Source organism: Colletotrichum aenigma (genome assembly GCF_013390185.1).
Source record: "Colletotrichum aenigma strain Cg56 chromosome Unknown KSG_Cg56_contig04, whole genome shotgun sequence".
NCBI classification, from domain to species: domain Eukaryota; kingdom Fungi; phylum Ascomycota; class Sordariomycetes; order Glomerellales; family Glomerellaceae; genus Colletotrichum; species Colletotrichum aenigma.
In genome coordinates, this window is record NW_023500910.1 from 6,375,220 (window position 1) to 6,393,686 (window position 18,467).

At 51.6% G+C, this 18,467-nt stretch overlaps 7 protein-coding genes across 7 annotated transcripts; 4 read left to right on the forward strand and 3 right to left on the reverse strand.

Annotated features, from left to right (window-relative positions):
- Positions 1-1,711: 1,711 nt before the first annotated feature.
- Positions 1,712-2,875, forward strand: CGCA056_v007548 (uncharacterized protein; the record flags this gene model as incomplete). Its single annotated transcript, XM_037322796.1, has 1 exon — positions 1,712-2,875. One exon carries the CDS (start codon positions 1,712-1,714, stop codon positions 2,873-2,875), a length of 1,164 nt encoding a protein of 387 aa, XP_037179155.1.
- Positions 2,876-4,095: 1,220 nt separating this feature from the next.
- On the forward strand, positions 4,096-5,355 carry atnN-12 (Aspercryptin biosynthesis cluster-specific transcription regulator atnN; the record flags this gene model as incomplete). The annotated part of the gene is made up of 1 exon (XM_037322797.1): positions 4,096-5,355. One exon carries the CDS (start codon positions 4,096-4,098, stop codon positions 5,353-5,355), a length of 1,260 nt encoding a protein of 419 aa, XP_037179154.1.
- A 513-nt stretch (positions 5,356-5,868) lies between these two features.
- nirA-4 (Nitrogen assimilation transcription factor nirA) lies at positions 5,869-8,419 on the reverse strand (the record flags this gene model as incomplete). Its single annotated transcript, XM_037322798.1, has 6 exons — positions 5,869-6,517; positions 6,566-6,892; positions 6,957-7,279; positions 7,339-7,672; positions 7,801-8,213; positions 8,267-8,419. 6 exons carry the CDS (start codon positions 8,417-8,419, stop codon positions 5,869-5,871), a joined length of 2,199 nt encoding a protein of 732 aa, XP_037180091.1.
- Positions 8,420-9,440: 1,021 nt separating this feature from the next.
- On the reverse strand, positions 9,441-10,514 carry CGCA056_v007551 (uncharacterized protein; the record flags this gene model as incomplete). Its single annotated transcript, XM_037322799.1, has 1 exon — positions 9,441-10,514. The coding sequence occupies one exon, from the start codon at positions 10,512-10,514 to the stop codon at positions 9,441-9,443; it is 1,074 nt and encodes a 357-aa protein (XP_037180092.1).
- Positions 10,515-12,078: 1,564 nt separating this feature from the next.
- On the forward strand, positions 12,079-13,437 carry asaE-12 (MFS transporter asaE; the record flags this gene model as incomplete). Its single annotated transcript, XM_037322800.1, has 2 exons — positions 12,079-12,247; positions 12,299-13,437. The coding sequence occupies 2 exons, from the start codon at positions 12,079-12,081 to the stop codon at positions 13,435-13,437; spliced, it is 1,308 nt and encodes a 435-aa protein (XP_037180093.1).
- A 710-nt stretch (positions 13,438-14,147) lies between these two features.
- Positions 14,148-14,510, forward strand: CGCA056_v007553 (uncharacterized protein; the record flags this gene model as incomplete). The annotated part of the gene is made up of 3 exons (XM_037322801.1): positions 14,148-14,249; positions 14,300-14,425; positions 14,484-14,510. 3 exons carry the CDS (start codon positions 14,148-14,150, stop codon positions 14,508-14,510), a joined length of 255 nt encoding a protein of 84 aa, XP_037180094.1.
- Positions 14,511-14,744: 234 nt separating this feature from the next.
- Positions 14,745-16,522, reverse strand: MUP1-6 (High-affinity methionine permease; the record flags this gene model as incomplete). Its single annotated transcript, XM_037322802.1, has 3 exons — positions 14,745-15,166; positions 15,229-16,350; positions 16,417-16,522. The coding sequence occupies 3 exons, from the start codon at positions 16,520-16,522 to the stop codon at positions 14,745-14,747; spliced, it is 1,650 nt and encodes a 549-aa protein (XP_037180087.1).
- Between the last annotated feature and the right edge of the window lie 1,945 nt (positions 16,523-18,467).

Below are 18,467 nucleotides of genomic sequence, written 5' to 3' on the forward strand. Positions count from 1 at the left end.
CTTCCTGGCTTTTCATGCCTGGTTCGCCCTCCTCGACCGGCTGAATTTCACCATTCACCGACTGCTGACTGCCAGGCCAACTACTATTTCTTTCTCATCTCCTCAACTCTTCCCGATTGCTTCACCAAACGTCGCGCCGTCGATCTCTCGTCACAGATCTTGCACAGCAGCAATATTGCTCGAGTCTCATTCTGTATCCCAACCTCTTTCCTTTGCGCCCGCCGAATTACGTTTCGGCCTGCTTCACCACTCTACATCTCTCATATCCTGCGACAGTCGTTGCCGCCCGAGTACTCCTGCGCTCACTTCGCGGCCTTTGAGTCTTTCTAGACAATTCCGGAGCATTTTCAGTCGGAACACTCCTTCCACTTTCTAGAATATCAGAAGGTGTGTCACAATGATCTCTGAACTGAAGCTTTTGTTTGCTGACCCTTTTACTACAGCTTTGCATCGTCGCCTTATGATCGGACCTTCTGCCAACTGATTCGCATTCATCCTCCGCCTTTTCAAAACGATGGATCAAGAAGGAGCCGGCAGTTCTACCGCCGGCAGAAGCAACAAGCGGCAGAGGGTTGCCACGAAGTTGCCGCGGATGATGGAGCTCACGAGCATCAAATGGCGGTGCAACAATCGACTACACGATACAAAGCCGGCTGGTGTTGCGCGCCAGGTTCAAGCTGATCATGACGCCAGCAGCTTGATGATTCTTCCTTTGCTCAACCGTGCATGTCGTCGCTACACGGTCGTCAGCTCCAGCTCCTACGCTCATAATGAGTACTATGTTGGCATCGACGGATCCGATTTTTCACCAGTCTTTCTTCGTGCCGGAGACAGAAATGACACAGTCAACGACTACGGCGGTGCCATGTTTGCACTCGGGGGTTCCAGGCGGACAGGATATTTCGTGACTCCTCCGTGCGACATGCTTCGGTCGAACCAGATGACATTTCTCAAGCGGTTGGCCGCCGTGAAACAGCGAGAGCTTTCTCCCGATGACCATGACGAGTTTCGTCGAATCTCTCTGCATGACTTAACGGCTTACAGAACAAAGTCAATAGGAGATTTCCAAAATGGCCGCAACTGCTCTGTTTTGGTCAATGATGCATCCGCACAGCCTGATTATGCCATGCTACCTAGCACAGCCCCTGAGAGCTGGACAGGTTTCCGAATGCTCATGCCGAAGCTAGCGAACATCGCCATACCGCAGGACTTCGCGAATGAGGTTGCAGCCTTTCTAGAGAAGTACAGCAAGGACCTAATGGAGCTAAGTTTCGCTGTATCGATGGCCATGGTCTGGGCCAGGCTGTATTTAGCCCCGGGACACCAGCCGGAGCGGTGTACAATCAAGCCGGGAACGGATCCCTCGGAGGGCCAGGCCAGAAAGACCGTACCACCACCTTCGCTTGCCGTCTTCATTTTATACTCGCCGCACTTCTTCAGACTTCACGAAGACAACAGCCTGGCTGTTTACGGGCATATTTTCCGATTCGCTTCATCGACTTACGCTCGGGACTCAGCATACAACGAAGCATTTAGAATCACAGCAGACGATATCGACGAAAAGAAAATCCTAGAGATCTTCTCAACCTTGAATTTGGAGGATGGAGACTGGATGGAAATTGTGCCGCCCTCCTTCGAGGGATCAATACTACCCATGCCGATGAACCGTGGATGCCGAGCACCCAGGGGAGAATCAACGACCGCCAACCTCATGCTCCCCGACATTCACTCAATCGGGCTGCCGGATTACCGTAACGAGGTGCAGAAGAATTGCGGGCTGGTCATCCGCGATGTTGTTATCCACAAGACTTGGGCTACTCCTTCCGTTGTCAATGAGCGATCGTGGGCCCAGACTTACAGCGGCCCAGCCTACTTCACGAACAACGCTTTAAAGCGTTACCTTGCAGATGGAGGGCCGCAGCTTTGGTCTGCTCCAAGGACGACTGTTCGCGCGCCATGGCGCGATGCTGTCAGGTCTACGTACAACACCATCACAGGCCAGTTACGAACGCCTCCCACCACACCTACACCCAATCGAGTCCACGAGCAAAGACTGAAGCAGGAGTCCTCACAACTGGAGCAGCCGCTGTCACCCGAAGTGCCAGAAAAGACTGTCGTGGAGTTCTCCAAGCAACTCGTGATCCAATTCAGGATCGCGCAAGAGAAGGGTTTCATAACCCCAAATGTGCGTCTCGAAGACATTGGATTGGTCTGGGAGGGCATTGAAAACGAAATTGAGTCAACCAAGACTTTACATCCAGCAATCAGCATCAGCCAATTAGTCGCGGCCGACGCTGCGGCTCAGGCAGATCTCCTCACCCAGCGAGACAGAGTCGTTCTGCAACGGCTCATGGAAGACCCAGCGAATCCGAGCGATGTTCCTCGATGCATGATGTCTTTCAAGCTCGCCATCGATCCACTTCACGAGCACAGCAGCATGTCAAAAATTGCCGACCTCATCCACGATATCGGTCAACCATTGGAGACGGCTATGAACAGGTTAGCTCAATACAGCCGAGAAGATGAGCAAGGCGAAGCCGCGTTCATAAGACACATCATCAAGCCATGCTGTGTGCTGCTAGATATCGACTATCCCGGCACTCTTGGTGAGGGACACCGCGCTATCACACAGAGCGATTTGGACGTTGGAATGGCGATCAGCAACATCACATACCTCGGTATGCTTCCGAACTTGGGCAGTCTCCATGACGCCGTCCGAAAGTTGGAGCACTCTAACAAGTTTGCCTCCATTTGGCGGTTTCTCTTGTTCAGAGATCGACTGATGGGAATCGATTTTGACGACGGACGAAAGGCATTGTGGGCAAAAGCCTTCGGAGAGCCGTATGATAGCGGCGAAGACAGAGCCCGTGGTTGAAATGGCGAGCTCAGCTGGAGAGGCTTTCTTCAAGATTGACATGGGGATTATTCGCTGTGAGAGATGATGACGACATGTTGGCATGTGGGGTCACGAGAAAGATAAGCAACAATGGCACAGATCAGAGATGTGGAAAACAGACAGGAATTGCACATAGCTACAAGGGCAGACAGAATTACCAACATGAGAATTGCTTAACCCATTTCAACAACCTGCGAAATGACAAAACCACACACCAGGTCAGTGGCGTAGATTATAGTTATTGCAAGATAGGCCGGTGACAACTGTGGACTGCAGTAGCAACAGCAACAACCATTCAATAGTTCCAGTCGTGGAGAGACGGCCCGTCAACCCCAGGAAACATTTGAGTTGTCATCAAACCTTCAACTGCAAGACAGCCACTCCTGTTTGACGGAGACACCCACAAATGCGGACGGATAACGGCAACGAACCGTCAGCTCAAGGCTGGGAAGTGCCGTCTACGCATCGTGATTGGCCTGATCGGAAACGCCCCGCGGCATCTGATGTCGCGAAAACTCAAGTCTCAGCATGGACGTGCTCGAATTGGAACAAGCTTGAATTTTGACGCAAACCTGGATCATCTGTCACGTTCGTCTGAGCGTCGTGTCAACTCTGCCCGCCGGTACTTAAGGGCGTGTCCCCACAGATCTGGACTTGACACATGCCGTCGATCATATTGATCTTAGTCTCTCGAGATCGTCCGAAGCCGAATACGAGATTCGACAAGCACGCTAGATGAGTTATTGTTTCTGCCGACCCAGAACGACGTAACTGATTCATGCCTCGAACCGGTATCCAGAAGGTGAAAACGGGTTGCATAACATGCAAGTAAGTCGCCGTCGTACTCTGCACCGCATCCTAGGACAACGTCTAAACTCTATCTTATCAGAATAAGGAGAATAAAATGCGACGAGAGCCGCCCTTTCTGTAACCGGTGCTTGACGACAGGCCGGAAATGTGATGGCTACACGTCGCCTCCCAAGGGGACGTACTCTTGGGATGAGCTCCTACAAGGGAACATCTCGGATGTTGCCTTGGGACAGTCGGCACTGACAAATGGTACGACGGCTGAAAAACGGGCCATATCGTTCTTTCAACGTGTAGCCGCACCGGCCCTTGGAGGATCACTGAATAAGCACTTCTGGATCACCATCGTTCCCCAGGTTGCGAACCAAGAGCCCGTGGCGAAGCACGCCATCATGGCCGTTAGCTCATTATACGAGACTTTTACCAAGCGCTCTCGTCTCGACATTGCATGTGGCGCAGATGATCAGAGTAGCGCATTCGCTGTGTGGCATTACAACGAGGCTATAAGACTGTTACGAACAACGACAGACCGGGCTTTGATACTGTTCGTCTGTGTCCTGTTCATCTGCGTCGAGCTGCTTCGGAAGAACTCCAAAGATGCCGTTGAACATTGCCGACATGGGATAAATATCCTCAACGAAGTTCGCAGCGAATCAGATTTCATAAAGAACCACGTCCAGCCGGCAATACGAAATTTGAGCATTGTCCCATATCTATACGGCGCCGATCCTCATTCCTTCCCAACCCTAGGCAAGCCCGCGCCGGCCACGAAATACAATTTTCGCAACATCTCAGAAGCACATCAATCGCTGGTCTGTGTCCTGGTACGGGTCGTACGATTCGCGCGGTGTTTGACTGAACCACGTCTGGAGCCCGGGCGAAACGGTCCCGATCCTGGAACAGAGTGGACCCAGCAGGACATTGTAGAAGATATGGACGCTTGGTTAGAAGGACTTCGTCACTTCACGGGATACATATATGTTCCGGCAGGCCCCGAAGAGAGGGATATCTGCAGGTTATTGGAGATGCGGTGGACGGTTGGCAAGGTCATGTTGCTAACCTGTCGGTCCAACAACGGACGCGCCTACGACGAACACTTCGCAAAGTTCCGAACGATAGTCGAACTTGCGATCCCCGCAGCTGCGGCAGCAACAGCTTCAGCTGGAAAGCGAAAGCCAGGGTATTGTACCGAGAGACACCCCCTTGAACTGGGGTTCACTTCCTTGCTCGCCTTCGTGGTCATGAAGTGTCGCATCTTCGAGCTGAGGCTGGCGGCATGGAAGCTCATGAACAAATTGCATCGTCCTAACGATAACATATGGAGCGAGGATGTGACAATCGTGCTGGGGAGGAGAATCATGGAGTTGGAACACCACGTCAACTTGGATGATTTGAAGCTGGATGACGACGATGATATCAGCGAGATTGGGGAGGGCGATCCCGCATTGGTTCAAAAAGAACGAATCGTAAACTTCAGCGCCAATTTTGCGAACAACGAATTCCCTAGGCGGAATGTGCGATTCAACTTTCTTATAAAAGAAGGCCAGAGTAAAGAGTACGTCGTGGAGGATGATTGGATTTCGGTCAAGTCGCGACCGAAGACGCAACTTCTGGAGGAAGAGTCAGAATGGACTTGGAAGGGACACTGTTGATTGTTTACGCCGCATGGGCAGAGGACTAGTAACAGTCGGCATTATGGCCTTTTTGTTCCCATCACTATCATTCTTGTTGTTGATACTATTAGCATATCAGCTGCTTTGGTTGGGCTGAATATCCGCTCAGCATCCGCCCGGACTGCGGAACTTTTGTTGATGTCCGTATTCCTGTCATCCTATCAACATCACTGCTCACAGCGCTAGTTTCATGACACCCTTGAATATGAAACTGTCAAAGTAATGTGAAAGGAATGTTTCTTTGGCGGGGATATGACTCTCTTCGTTTTCGGACAGAATTTCACTAGCACTCGTGTCGCACGCGTTTTAGCCTAACTTGTCTAAACCGCGGCATCTCTAAGGCATTATCACATCATTCAAACTCCTTTTACGGCTAAGGAGAGGTTTGCCGTGATCTTTTCTTCCTCTTCTTTTTTCTATGCTTTTCTATCTTCTTCTTTTCCTTTTCTTTCCTCTTTTCTGCCTCGTCCAATCATTCCACTACTCCCAACATCAACTGGACATTTCGGTTGTGAGATCTACATTATGTCCTGCATCATCGTATGGAACCTCGCTAGGAAGCATCATCTTTTCGAACCGCTGGACTAAACTCTGACCTCGCGCAGCCTCGATGTCGGTCAAGGCTAGATCGAGGTCAACAACCCAGGTTGCTTCAGTATTTCCATTCAACTTTAACCGAGCCTCTTCGTGTGGCATCTCCAGCCGTCTTAACTCGATCAATACGCGATTTGCTTCTGCTGGCTTCAGAGTTCCGTTTTGAAGCGCCATACCCACCACCGCCCGGGATATTGCACCGGATGTGGAGAACGACACGCAAAGGTCGGTAAGCCCTGCTAGACACAGGTCTAAATAGAAGCGCCACTCTCTTCCAGGTCGCTCATTCTGGATGTTTGACTGGGTCGCCTCTTGCATCATGGCGTTTGCTACGTATATCACGGCAGTTTGCCATAAGCCTGAGAATCTGGCTTTCTTGTAGCGAAGCCAGAATAGGAGACAAAGTCGTTTGAGTTGATTTACTGAAGCAGCATACACCGCTTTTGGGGTAGCGTGCTGGCTGGAAAACAAATTGAGTCGAAGATTGCCAGCAGGCGGTGTCAAGAATGGTCGGAAAAGGTCCGTCACAATTGCGTGGAAGTAGATGCTAGGTTTGTCAGCAAGTGATTAACTGATGTTGGCTGGGTAGACCTACTGCATCATCATAACGTCGTGGGTGCTGTCTTGATTCCTCACAAGCTTAGGAGGCAAGTTATTGGCCCATTGAAGAAGTCTGAGATAGATCCCCTCCGCAAAGTCCAGCCGGCCTTGTCCACGTGGTAGGCTTTTCTTCGAGCCATAATAAGCACTCAGTATATCTTGGCAGATGGTCCATAAAAGGCTGGAAGCGTTGAATACTAGGAGCGAATGAGCGGCATTTGCGTAGAGGCCCTCGAGCGGTCCAGCCGCCAGCAGGTCTCGTGGGTTCGGAAGAAAGGGGGGCGTTCCAATTTCACATGTGTGATAATGTAAAGACAGCAGCCTATTGAGTCCCGTCATTGTCAGCACACGATTTCAAATGGTCAGAGGTGACAGGGCTTACTGACGAGACCCCATTGAAAACCCCCCAAGCCGTGCATGATGCGGCCCGCGTCCAGACATCATGACCTCGCAGCCATTGCATGGCCGAATGCTCCTCTTCCTTGACGTCGAACAGTCCCATTGACCGTCTGAGTTCGACACTCTTTCGTGTGAATTGCAGACTCAGATCGTTCTTTCCGTAAGTGACGGCGCTAATACCGAGTAGCTGTAACCCAGAGACTGCTGTCAATGTGTTCTGCGATTGTTGGCTGGTGAGGTCTTTCTGGGCTTGTATGAAGAGTCTAAGAGACCACTTTGCAGGCTCGGGGCTGATGGGTGTGTAGGATTTCTATACGATGTGAGCATTCAACCACCAATCTCAACTGGGTACACAGGCTATCTACTCACGCATGCCCAACACAGCAAGGAGTTGATGAGAAAAGAGGAGCAAAGGTGTTTCCTGTTTTCGACAAGATCATTCACGAACAAATCCTGGTCGAAAAGTGGAAAGACAGGATGATCAACTTCGAAATAATGAGACAACACGCAAACTGCGAGGTCGTTTGGTATTGAGACTGTGGTCCAGAGAGAAATGTCGACCTTTCCAAGTCGCTCATCAAACAATGGTTCCGATGTATACTCGTCGCCAAACTCTGTAGGGGCTGAGGCCGGGGTAAACATCTCCTCACCCGAGACGCTGCTTTCACTATCAGTAATCGGAGGATATTGCCTAGGCGGTGATCTACGATATGTTAGTGCATCTTTGCCAGAAAAGGTTGTAGTCAAACTACGGGTGAAGGTGTGAGAATGAGAAGACGAGACTTCTGATTGGACTGGATGGGCGAAATGACTGAAGTGGAACTTACTTACATCTCCTGCCTAAGAGGCTGATGCTGATGCACAGCCAACGGTCTGAGCAAGTTTCCCAGCGCCGGAGTGAAAGAAATTGGGGGTAACGCCGGGTATGCAACATGATGCCGCATGGACAACTCAGACTCAAGAATATTTGGGGTCGGCGGAAGCATGCCTCTCAACAACTCCACCTCGGACGGAGGCGCGGTCGGAGATGGCGAGTTTCCAGCCCCTTGTCGCAGCTTTCGCAGCCAGTCCAATGCTTCATCAAACGGCATTGTCTTCAATGATTCGAGCACATCATTGAGAGAACCGTGCTCCGGGACCTCTTCACCTTCGGCCACAGTCACGGTGTGGCGGATGCTGTACGTGTATGTGCAGCTCTCGTGCCGCGTGACGCACATGAGGCATCTCGGAAGGGCACCATCGCACTGCCTGGGATGTCAGCAACCTACATCACAGGGTCGATGAGATGAGAACACACCTTGATCTTCCGCCTCCGACAGGGATCGCACGCGCTGGGGGTTTTGCGTGGGCGTGTCGAACGTCGGGCGACCCGGCTCGCATTCAGGGGGCCGGCGGCGGCATCCTCGAGCGGCTTCGGGCGGGGACGTATCTCCCGGAGCGGCTTCATCATCATGGGAGGCGATGATGGATGCGGACGATGAATCGAATCATCCGGACTGCTGTAGTGTAGGAGAGGTTGACTCGGACTGCAGGAGGTGAAGTGGTTGGGTGGCAGATGCGGGTACTATGCCAATCGGGATTCACGCCATTGCGGCGCGGCCTTGCTGACATCACCGAACGGGTGGACCTGCAGTTAGTTTCCCGGCGCCAGTTAGGGCTATCTCCGACGAACGAGGGCCAGTGATAGACACCACGGCAGCTAGCTGTATTAGATCTTCGCGTGATGCATGGCGTCGATATTGAGAAACAGTGGGGTAGGCCGCAAGGAGTTGTGTCCAATATTCCGACGGGTTCCGGATTCCTTGGCATGTACTTCGTTGCTCTTGTAAATGAGGCTGGTGAAGGGAAAGAGAAATATCCTGCGACCTGCTGGCGGCCGTGGCGCTCGCTAGAGCCGATGACACATCAGCCTCGATCTTTCTCCTGTTTTGGGCTTGACAGTCGGGACACCGGGCAGTGAGAATCTTCTCGGATTGTAAATAGTCCAAGGTTGACTGTGTCTCTCAGTTTCGTGAAGTTTTCCATTCGAATTACCATATAATGATTCAGTTCCTCGTGTCTTATTGATCGGCGATTTGTCAAATACCAAGGCAACTTTTCCGAACGTCTCAGATATCACGCGAATGAACATTCCTTAGAGCTGGAAACAGTAGTAACTTGACAGACTCGAGTTGAACCCATCTATTTAAACGAGTATTTGAGCGCATACCCCTGGCTAGCTGCGCATCACATTGACCACATTATTCTGTCAATTCTGTCGTACCTTACGTACGTAACTAACACTGTCTCTGTTCGTCCCAGTAGCAAAACCTACCTGAAGGCCATGGCTCTGCAGATATGCGCGTCTCGTAATCGATACTATGGAAGGATGATGTCTTCGACTCCGGAAGAGTATCAATTGATGATCTGACGAATCTAAAATTTCTTTGCGGCTGTACGATGCGTAACATCAGAGCCTACATACTTCATCTTTAGGCCTTTCTGACCTCGAAGGCCAGCGAAACTCGTCCTGTCTCTACCCCCATGGTATTACGTCTCTTCAGATGATGGAAAGCCGCCAGCTGCTGCCGCATCTCCTGCGCACCAATGTCTAACTGCTCAAGGATCTCGGTAACAACTGCGTATAGAATTTCCAAGCTACCGTCCTCGATCTTGACCGCAATGCCAACAGCTCCCTCAGCTCCAAGTCGTTTGGTATACTCTGACTTCCGAATTCCAACACCATAGCAGCCATCTGCACCCACCTTTCCAATGAGGGCTCCCTCAAAAGCTTCCATCAACAGCGTGCAGAAGCGTCCTTCACCGCCGACCATCTCGGGATGATTGGCCATTGCGTTGAAAATGCGAGCCATATGCCTTGTCCGCTCAGAAGGAGATGTTCCGTCGTTGCCCATTGCGTCAGCAGCTGCCGCGAACCTCGCAAACATGCGTCCCATGGAATTCAATGGCAATCCGGGGGCAGGGAGATTGCAACCGTCAATTCCCCATTTCACGTCTTGTTCAGAAAGGCCACTCAGTTCCTCCACAACTCTCTTCACTTTGAGTTGGATTGGATGTTGGGGGAGATGATAGTCGGCAAACTTGGCACCTATGGCATGACCACCGCCGAGCATGGCAGCATGCTTTCCAGAGCAGTTGTTATAGATCCCTGTCGGCTCAAAGTCGGCCTTGATCCAATTTCGGTTGATGTTTGGGCAGATTGAAGGGTGACCACCGCAACGGAGGTCGGACTCGGATGCCCCGACTTTCTCTAACATAGATCTGGCTCTGTCGATGTGCCTGTCCTCGCTGTTGTGAGAAGCGCACATCAAGGCAATATCGGCCTCGTCGAACCCGAATTTTGAGAAATCGGGCGTTTCTAGTACGGCAAGTGCTTGAGCTGGCTTTGCTGCGGATCGAGCCAGAGTCAGCCGGGATGGGTTGCCAACAGCGTAGATGAGCTTGCCATCGGCGTCGACCACTGCGGCATGGACACCATGTCGGTTCTCGACGATACCGCCTCGATCACTGACAACAAAGTCTTCGAGCTGCGTTGTTCGTGTCATTTTGAGAAGCTTGATTGGTATTCGAGACGGAGCAGATGCTGTGGTGCGTGAGATGGGAGTATCCTTGACGATTCAGAAAGAAGATCAATTGGCTTGTGACAGGAAGGATACATGAGTTGTCGAACCGGAGGCGCTTTCCCGAGAAAACGTGATGTGAAACAAAGGTCAAGTGTCCGAGGCCCAGATGCCGCCCCGGCCGGTGGTTTTTAAGATTCCGGTCCTAGCCCGGACTCTTCGCGGTCCGGAGTTGCTGATGCGCAGGTGGTAGATAGAGTCCACTCTACGGGGCTCTTCCGATGAAAGGGCGCGGTCTGACACAAAGCTCCTCGCTGCGGAGCAAGGTTCATGGTAGCCTGCATAAGCCTACGCCTCTCTTCCATAGGGCTTACGCCAATGCTACGGGCAGCAACGTCAAGAGTCATCGAATGAGTCTTCCCCGAAAGCAACCTGCGGTGATCTTGAAAAAAGGGTGCAGCCAATCAATAATCATCAACTGCATATCCTGACGTCAATGAATCAAGAGCCACCGAGGCGCTTCTAAGTTGGCAAATACCACTCGACGCATTTGCATCCTATCTGCATCGATTCCTCTTGAGGCGCAATTGTCAACGAGTCTAATCTCGTATTGCTGGTTCGGTTTAGACTAAAAATGGCAACCTGTGCATTTCGTTTGAGTATTCCTCTGCGTTAACCAAAGAGTTAACGTTGACGAATATCAGACCGTGGAGGAGCCCGTCTCTCTTCATGCAAGTTCAGTCGCTGTTCCAAAGAAGCTATCGGACCAATTCATACTTGGGCGACCGGATCGCCATTGAAGAAAGCGATCAAGCTCTGTCGAAAACATTCCTAAGGATGAAGTTCTTTCAACGTCCATGGCGGCAAAAAGTCTCCACGCGGGAAACCCCCGTCGCAGTTTAGTATTTACATCACGCCATCTTAATGCAATTGCAATAGACGAAGAAGCTGAAGAGAATAACACGGTGTATTCCACGTAGCACCCACAGTGGCTGAATGCGGAACTGTTTGAGACTAAGGTAATTAGGGGCAGAGACTGTTCTTCAGGCCAGGGGCTTGGACTTCTAAGAGGAACGTCTCACCGAAATTCTGTTTTAGACACTCAATTACCTTCCCTTCTCAGGGCTCACATCTACCATGCGATCCCGGATGCAGTCCCGACGAGGGCATCCCACGTGCAAAAATTGCGAAAACCTCGGATCCCATCCCGTGTGTGTCACGATGTTTTTATGTGGTAAGTAGGTCTAATACTTATTAGACCTCGTAACTCCCAGCGCCCAGTTCCACTGAAACGACCTGCAGATAAGCCGCTAAGATAGGTATGGTGCGGTGTGTTTTGCGCGCCCTTGGGGTCTTGGATCCAACCGGTCTAACGTCAGAACCCCGCAAGCGGGGCCGACGTCGGATTGGGGGGCACACTGTTGCTTTAGTCATGGAAAACTCAAAACTCCTTTTAATGAGCTGGAAACATCATGAAGTTGGTGAGATTTTTCTTTTGGTTCGTAAATCTTTCTCCCTGAAGTTGAGGCATCTGGTCAGTAAGAGAAAGATGTCTGTCGAGTTGCAACCTACGCCTGACGCGCGCTCAATGCGCTCTGCGCCGCCTACCGATGATGAAGAGGGCAACAACTTGATCCAGACTCTCCCGCCGAGTGACAAGGGCGCGGAGGCATGGAAATTCCTCTTTGCGAGTTTCATTGTCGAGGCAGTTCTCTGGGGTACTATTTCTTGAGCTCACACGTCAGCCGGCTTTTGACTAACATTGACAGGTTTCCCCCTGACGTTTGGAGTCTTCCAAGACTACTATTATTCCCATCCCAAGTTCGAAGGCAACCCAAACATCGCCGTCATTGGCACGGTGTCAACAAGTATCTACTTCCTCGGAGCACCTATTGCTGTGCCCTTGGTTGGCCGCTTCCACGCCTGGCAAAGACACATTGTTGTTGTCGGCTGGGCTATCTGCGTTGCATCCCTTGTTGGGGCGTCCTTCTGCGACTCGGTCGTTGGTCTCATCGCCACACAGGGCGTCATGTACGGTGTCGGCTTTCTGCTGCTGTATTTCCCCGTTCTGCGTATGCTCAACGAGTGGTTCGTGGCCCGCCGCGGCTTTGCCTATGGCGTCCTCTTTGCCGGCGCCGGATGCAGTGGTGTCGGTCTGCCGTTCTTGCTTGAGGTGCTATTGGCCAAGTACGGCTTCCGCACCACTTTGAGATCGGTCGCCGTTGCGGTCTTCATCTTAGTGCTCCCGGTCCTGCCGATGATCAAGGGGCGCCTTCCGCCTTCGCACCACGGTGCTCTGCGCATGTTCGACGTGAGCTCTTTCAAGCAGCCTCTTTTCTACTGCTTTGCTCTGTCGAACTTGTTTCAGGGGTTTGCCTACTACATCCCCTCACTGTATCTCCCCTCATACGCTTCTGCTATTGGGCTATCCGGAACGATGGGCGCTTTGCTTCTGGCTGTTTACAACTTGGCGACTGTGTTCGGACAAGTCGGATTCGGCTGGCTGTCGGACAGAACGCCTAACATCCTCATTCTCATTTTCATCTCTTCGTTCGTATCGTCGGTTTCGGCGTTCACTATTTGGGGATTCGCTCACTCCTTGGAGCTTCTCGTGGTGTTTGCGCTCATCTTCGGCATGTTCGCCGGAGGTTTCCCCGTCTTCTGGGCCAAGTTTGGCGCGATACTTTCCGACGATCCAGCACCTGTGTTCAGCATGATGGCGTTCACAAAGGGCATCGGCAACCTTGCTACTGGTCCCATCACTGCTGGTCTCTTGACCAAGCCGGTCAGCTCGGGTTATGGAATGGGGCGATACGAATCGTTGGTTCTCTTCGTTGGCTCCTTCATGCTGTGCTCGTCTATGGGCATTCTCGGCTGGCCACTGAAGAAGGTCACTGTCCGTTCCTGAGACCGGGCAGTCAATGATGTAGTTGGGTTTAGGAACGCATAACAGTCACTTGTTCATGATGAAACTCGCGCGCTCGGGGTGTAAACTTATAGCCAATTACAAGAATAAGATGAATGCAACCCACTGTACCCAGCCTCGGCGAAAGCCGTATTTGACATGTGCTTTGCTAATCGGGACACTTATACCCTATTCCGCAAAATACGAGTTAATATTAAAACCTTCGTGCATTGTCTTGGCCGCGGCTGTGTAGGAAGGTAGTTATATTGCCAAACTGGAAACCTGACTCAGTCTCGAGCGTTTGACAAGGGACGTCTGAGCATATTCTCTACCTCAACCCAATCAAATTCCTTTACATCATCGGACTCGCCCCATCCAAGAATGTAGAGCAACCGGACAATATCTTTAAGGTGTGCGCTTTAGATAGGCCCAAGACCTGAAGGCCTTGGCTATCCTCGAACCCGCAACTAGCCTAAGGCCCCGACGAGCAAACGTCGCGTGATTATTGTAGTGATCGGCAAACACCTCAATGAACCACCTGAGAATAGCTTTGATTACGTCAATGCCAATCTTCAATTTCAACTCTATCTACGTTTATCAGGATATAAGAGAACCTGTCCACCTTCGTTCCCAGCGTGCCCAATAAACACCGCGATAATTTTCAATTACCTCATCCCAGTAGTATCATTCTGGACATAATAGCTTCTGTCAACATGAAGTCTGATCAAGCCATTGCCGCTTTTGTTTCTCTGCTTGCAGTTCCGGCATTTGCCCAAATCACGCCAGTAACCTGTCAGCAGGAAACTGTGAGCTGTGTAAGTAAGCCAATACATTACCTTGGGCATTTCAGCTGACCGTCAAACAGGCTGGCAATGAGGACTGTAACGCTAAAGGTTCGCCTGGTGGCTTTCCTTGCCCGGCAGGCTCTGGTCAGAATGATGCGGACTGCTGGATCGCTACAAGTGCAGGCGGCGTCGCATCAAGCGTGAGCGTAAGTCGCAACTCTCTGTGGACAAAGTTATGTGCACCCCAACTAACATTTGACGCAGTGCTGGTGCTGCAGACCTCAGTCATGAGCCGTAATTAGCCTGGGACTTGGACATACTCTGGCGCATTTGGACATGGATTGAAATACACATAGTAGCACGTCAAGCAGATGCAAATGCAACTTTGAACATTATGAATTCTTCTATCTTGCTTCTAGGGTATATCGAAGGATGCGATTAAAGGATTACGTGAACAGACTCGAGTACCTCGTCTGACTTCATTATAACTGAGATTGGCAACCTAGCACAACTTTGAAGTTGGGGTTACTTGGCCACCTCAGGCTCGGGGGTCGACCTGTTTGCAGAAGTAATGGTTTCTCCCAAAGGTCTCTTGAAGAAGACGTTTCTTTCCCAGCCATCGATCTCATCGACGACAGTCTCACGCACCAGCTCGTACTTGCCGATCTTCGGCAGGATCTTGGCCCATACAACCCAGTAAAGACCACCTGCAACAATGATGGCGATGCCGACGACGCAGTGAAGGTAGTAGGGAAGGCTCTCGTAGACGTTCTGGCCCTCCTCGGGAGGAACGAAGGGGGCGATGACGAGGTAGACGTTGCTGAGCATGAAGAAGATGACGACAGGGAGACTGGCGCTAATGGGAGGGTTCCAGTTCCACTCCTTGCGATTAAGGTAAAGGTAGGCCAGGCCTCCGGCGACGAAAACGTTGATGACAGCAAGGGGGTCTGTCGGAGTGTTATCGTTAATCCATGATACGATACTGAACTGATCAAGGGAAGAAACTTACAGCTGATGAGGTTAAGGATGAAGTTGTAAGCGTCTCCTGGAGGAGGAGCGAGCATCGTGATGACGCAGATAAGCCAGTGCTCAAACAGACCAGCCAAGGGAGCGTTCAGGGGTTTGTTGCTGGCAAAGAATCGAGAGAATGGCAGGATACCCTCGCGACCGAGTTCTTGAACGAGACGACCCTGGGAGAAGATCACGCTGAGAACGTTGCCGTAAGCAGACAGGGCGACGAACACCGAGAGCGCACGCTCTGCGGTACCACCCATGACGTTGCGGAAGAGGGAGGCAGCGACCAGACGGCCACCCTCAAGAATCTCCTGCTTGGGAACAGCGGCGAAGTAGGCAATGTTGACGAGCATGTAAAGAATCGAGATGGTGATGATACCGGCGGGCGCAGCGATCTTGAGGGTGCGAACGGGGTTCTTGGTCTCGCTGAGGGCGTAGTTGGCGTTGCTGTATCCAATGTAACTCCAGATGACGTTGTACAAAGCTGTGACAACTCCATAAGCGCTGCCGGTGGTGCCCTCGAAGGCATTGCGGAAGTTGTGAGGCTTCTGGTCCTCGGGGAGCTTGACATGGCCACCAAGGGCAATGAAACCACACAGAATGATGATCAAGATGATGATCAGCTTGATCGAACCAAGGAGGTTCTGCAGGCGCAGACCCCACTTGAGCGCAAGACCGTGGATCAAGAAGGCGGAGGTGATGCATGCCAGACCAATGCCGCGCTGGTTCCACCTGTCGACCTCAACGTTGGCCGCGTGGAGGATGTACTCGCCGAAGACGACGGAGTTACCACTAGCCCAACCGAGCAGGATGACATATCCAGTGTACAGACCAGTGGTCAGGAACTTGGGACGGCGATAGACGTATTCGAGGTAGTTCTTCTCACCACCGTTCTTTGGGATAGCAGTTCCCCATTCGAGGTAGACGGCGGTTCCAGCGAGAGCGATAACCATACCAGCGACCCAGATAAAGAGCGACAAGCCGACACTGCCAGAAAGGCTGAGGATGGAACCGGGGGTAGCGAAGATACCGGTACCAACGACACGGTTGACGATCAGGAAGATGGCGGTGGTGACTCCGATTTGTCGCTTGGCTTCACGCGCATGCTCGATTCGGCCTGCAGTTCAAGAGTCAGCAAGGTCCTCATGCGCCAACGACGCAGTAGGTGACGACTGCAACCTACCAACTTCGCTGTCATAGGTGGGTGCAGCAGGGAGATCGCCATCTTTGTTGCCGCCCTCGGCGGAGGACGAGCCACCGCCATTGAACCTGTTCAAGAGCTTGGACATATTGGCGATTCTGATCTTGGCCGTCTTTGAGTACGCGAAAGACCAGAGACCCGAGGGTTGTTAATGCACTGGAGACAGAAGACGGAAGAGGATCCGAGCATCAGGGTCAGACTAGAAGGCTGCCAGAAGGTTTTATGTCTAGACGTGACACCCGTGGGAGGGCCCCGCCAAGCGGATCACGTCTTAGAGACACCGAATTGGCGCCATGTGGCGAGAGGATATGTATGGCCGTCTGCAGTTCTTGGAGGGTGCATTGCAAGTTCGAGCCAAAATCTTCGAGGGTCCCAAGGATCTTTGCAGGGATCAAGGGGTGAGAGAAAGCATTGCAGGCTCTCAAAAAGATCCGCAAAGGAGAGGCTGCCCGCGTTGTTCCGAAAGTATGCGCGATTCTTTAGAGCCGCCTAGACCCAGAAATTGCAGCAACTGTCAGGACCCCCAAAGCACCCCAGGCAAAGTCGAGCGCAGTCAGGGGAGTGACACCAGGGTGTCTTGTCCCAGTGGTCTGGTGCGAGAAGTTCTGTGTCATAGTTTCTGTTTGTGGTCCACAGCACCGATGACGCGATCAGAGGTGAAGATGTCGAAGTGGCAAAATTTTAGCTGGGACCCAATTAAATCCGGGGGGCGTTGGGGACAACCTGTGTGACTCTGGCGGGACACAACAACGACATTCCTCTTGCTGGTAAGATGTTTTTGCCAAGAGTCACGCACAAGCAGTAGGAACTCCCTATTTTTCGTGTTCTCGGTACGAAAGAAGCGTGGTGAGACTTACCTCGCTGCTCAAGAATCACTTTCTTCTTGGTCCTATAGTTCATGTCGACCCCCAAGCTATCTTCAAATGCCTTGCTCTCGGCGGCAATGTGACTTGTCTCGATTGGCCGAGCGCAAGCTGCCAAGGCTATCAAAAGTTCGTTCACTCAGCCATCAATAGCTTCTCTTGGCCTCAAGAATGCCTAGCTGGGTTGGAGGCAACCTGGTGTGCATGGTGAACGCACTCGTTCTGGTCTTTCAAACCCACGATCGCTCGATCTGAAGCGTTTGCAGCTCGGCCTACGAGTCGTTTTTCCATATCATGGCATAAACATCAAACAATAATATCTTATGAGAATTTCGAGTTTCCCAATGTCTTGAGCATGGCTTTAGAATTGAGTCACAGGAAGTAATGGCTATTTCACCGCACCCTTATGGAGTCTACCTTGACAACTACGGCAGTACAACGATAAACACAAATTTCACTCTAGGCTATTGATTAAGCCACCTCAACCTGACGTGACAAATATCACCCAGTGCGCAGACATCGGTCAGATGCCTCAAGGTCAATTGCATGGCCCACGGGATGTCACTGAGAACTTTGGCACACCACCATCGGCTGCAACCGAGTTCTAGGCTGCATCTTTCACCAGGAAGCCAATCCTCACCCCACGCCGACTTCAGGGGTAAAGGCTCTAAAGTCAAAATTTCCGGACTCATGATTGATGATTCGATCCATCAGCATCCTACTGAGCACCAGCTGAAAAGTCTTGCCTGACATCGCCTCGAAGTTGTGTTGCGCGATTGACGGACGAATGGACGAGATGGGAAAGGCGATTACTCCCATTTCTTGGGTCCTTCCCGATGTGATGTCTCGGCTTCATGAAGTCATAATAGCCAACATCGCGTGATAGCGCCAGTGAGCCGTCGACAAGCGCCCTCTCAGGCAGGCGTCAGGCGCTTTTAACCGAGACAGAAAGTCTCGCCCGACAACTTAAATAAAGTCAGTGGGGGTTCGGAAACTCGTGGCATGGATGACAAAGCTGCACTGCGTACCGCCTGCGATGACAGCTGTGGTCGTTTGATGCCATTGAAGTGCCCCAATAAGTTAAGTGAGAATCACACGTGAAACTGATAAAAGCGACACTACAGCAGTCATAAGAAGATGTTTCAAGACCTATGGTCAATGCTGATTGCT